Raw genomic sequence first — 1,695 nt, forward strand, 5'->3', positions numbered from 1 at the left:
ATAGGAGAAGGGCCATCTGCCATTACTCTTGAAGACATAAAAAAGGAAACAGAAAATGATTAAATAATGAAAATTGTCATGAAAGCTGTGGAGTCCGGTTCTTGGCCACCAGAGCTTTATCAATACGAAGCATTCAGTAAGGAATTAGGGATAGCTAATGGTATTTTGGTTAGAGAAAACAGAATAGTGCTGCCCACAAGTTTGTGACAGAAGGCTCTAGATATTGCTCATCGTGGTCATCCAGGTTCAGTAACAATGAAAAGGAATCTCAGAGAAAATGTTTGGTGGCCATGTATGGATAAAGATGTTGCTCACCGAATCCAAGAATGTGCCGGGTGTGCAGCTGTTAGTTCACAGCATCCTCCAGAGCCGATGACGCGCAAAGAAATGCCAGATCGATCTTGGCAAGAATTGGCCATGGATTTTTTCTCAGCAAAAGAATGCGCGACCTTTTTGGTTGTTGTAGATTATTACAGTAGGTTTCTGACCGTCATTGAAATGAAGTCGACGAATGCATCCCATACTATTGAAGCGTTAGAAAATATCTTCAAAATTCACACTTATCCCGAAACAATACGTGCCGATAATGGACCTCCTTTCTCAAGTGAAGAATTTAAGTCATATTGTACCAGCAAAAATGTAAGGTTAATTAACACCATTCCATACTGGCCTCAAATGAATGGTCTGGTCGAGCGACAAAACCAGGGTATTCTACGAGCACTAAAAATAGCCAAGGTTATGAAGCAGGATTGGCGAAAAGCTGTTCAGGAGTATGTATATGCGTATAACACTAGGCCTCATTCAGTGACCGGAAAGACTCCAGTGGAACTTTTGACGGGAAGACCAGCGAAAGATCTGTTACCTTCTTTGAGAACCGAACCATATTGGAGTCGCGATGAAGAGATGCGAGATAATGATGCCATTAAAAAAATGCAAGGCAAAATCTATGCAGATGAACGTCGACACGCCAAGAAATCTAACATAAAAGTGGGAGATACGGTGATGATGAGGAATTATGACTTACGCAAATTGTGTCCTGGTTTCCATTCGGCAAAGTACAGAGTTGTTCGTAGAAAAGGCGTCGACGTGCATGTGGCCAGCGAAGATGGTGTTATTTACAGGCGCCCGGTAAGTCATCTGAAATTGTGGCCAACCTCACACAAGGGGATGTCATCTGATGCGGAACAAGAACCTCATAAATTGCCATCGAATTGTCACGGTAAGGTTGACCCTTTGAAATTTGACTAATAAAGCTTCGGAACTAAAAAGAGAAATATAAATCAAGTACATGAACTTTTAACTTCAATACTTATGCATTTCAGATTCTGAGCAGCTTGAATCCAAACCAGGACCGAAGGCTACCAAAAGGAAGATTGTGACCGATCCGAAAGCAGCTTTACAAGAAAGACCAAAACGGACCTCAAAAAAACCTGCTCGACTGGTAGAATGAATTGCAGAAGGCTCTTCAGTTAACAATCTTCATCCGTCGTCACAGGTCCAAAGGAACGTTGAAACTCTTAGAGAATTTTCGCGATACTGATAGATTTTTTTCTCAGCTATTTGAAATTTCACTTTCTATAGATTGCTATGTTTTTTTTATGAATACTATGAGCTACTATGTTTTGTTAATTTTTCTTGAATGCAATTTTTTTTTTCGTTTTTCTTTTTGGAGATGAGATAGGATGTAGAGTGTAT

General features: G+C 40.2%; 1 protein-coding gene across 1 annotated transcript; it reads left to right on the top strand.

Annotated features, from left to right (window-relative positions):
- Positions 1-255: 255 nt before the first annotated feature.
- On the top strand, positions 256-1,450 carry LOC129742820 (uncharacterized protein K02A2.6-like). The gene is made up of 2 exons (XM_055734760.1): positions 256-1,219; positions 1,323-1,450. The coding sequence occupies exons 1-2, from the start codon at positions 256-258 to the stop codon at positions 1,448-1,450; spliced, it is 1,092 nt and encodes a 363-aa protein (XP_055590735.1).
- Positions 1,451-1,695: the final 245 nt, after the last annotated feature.

Source organism: Uranotaenia lowii, chromosome 2 (assembly GCF_029784155.1).
Source record: "Uranotaenia lowii strain MFRU-FL chromosome 2, ASM2978415v1, whole genome shotgun sequence".
In the NCBI taxonomy this organism is placed as follows: Eukaryota; Metazoa; Arthropoda; class Insecta; order Diptera; family Culicidae; genus Uranotaenia; species Uranotaenia lowii.

Coding starts and splice junctions, on each gene's coding strand:
- LOC129742820 (XM_055734760.1), top strand. CDS start 256: ATGAAAAGGAATCTCAGAGAAAATGTTTGGTGGCCATGTATGGATAAA. Junction 1,220..1,322: donor ATTGCCATCGAATTGTCACG/GTAAGGTTGACC, acceptor TATGCATTTCAG/ATTCTGAGCAGCTTGAATCC.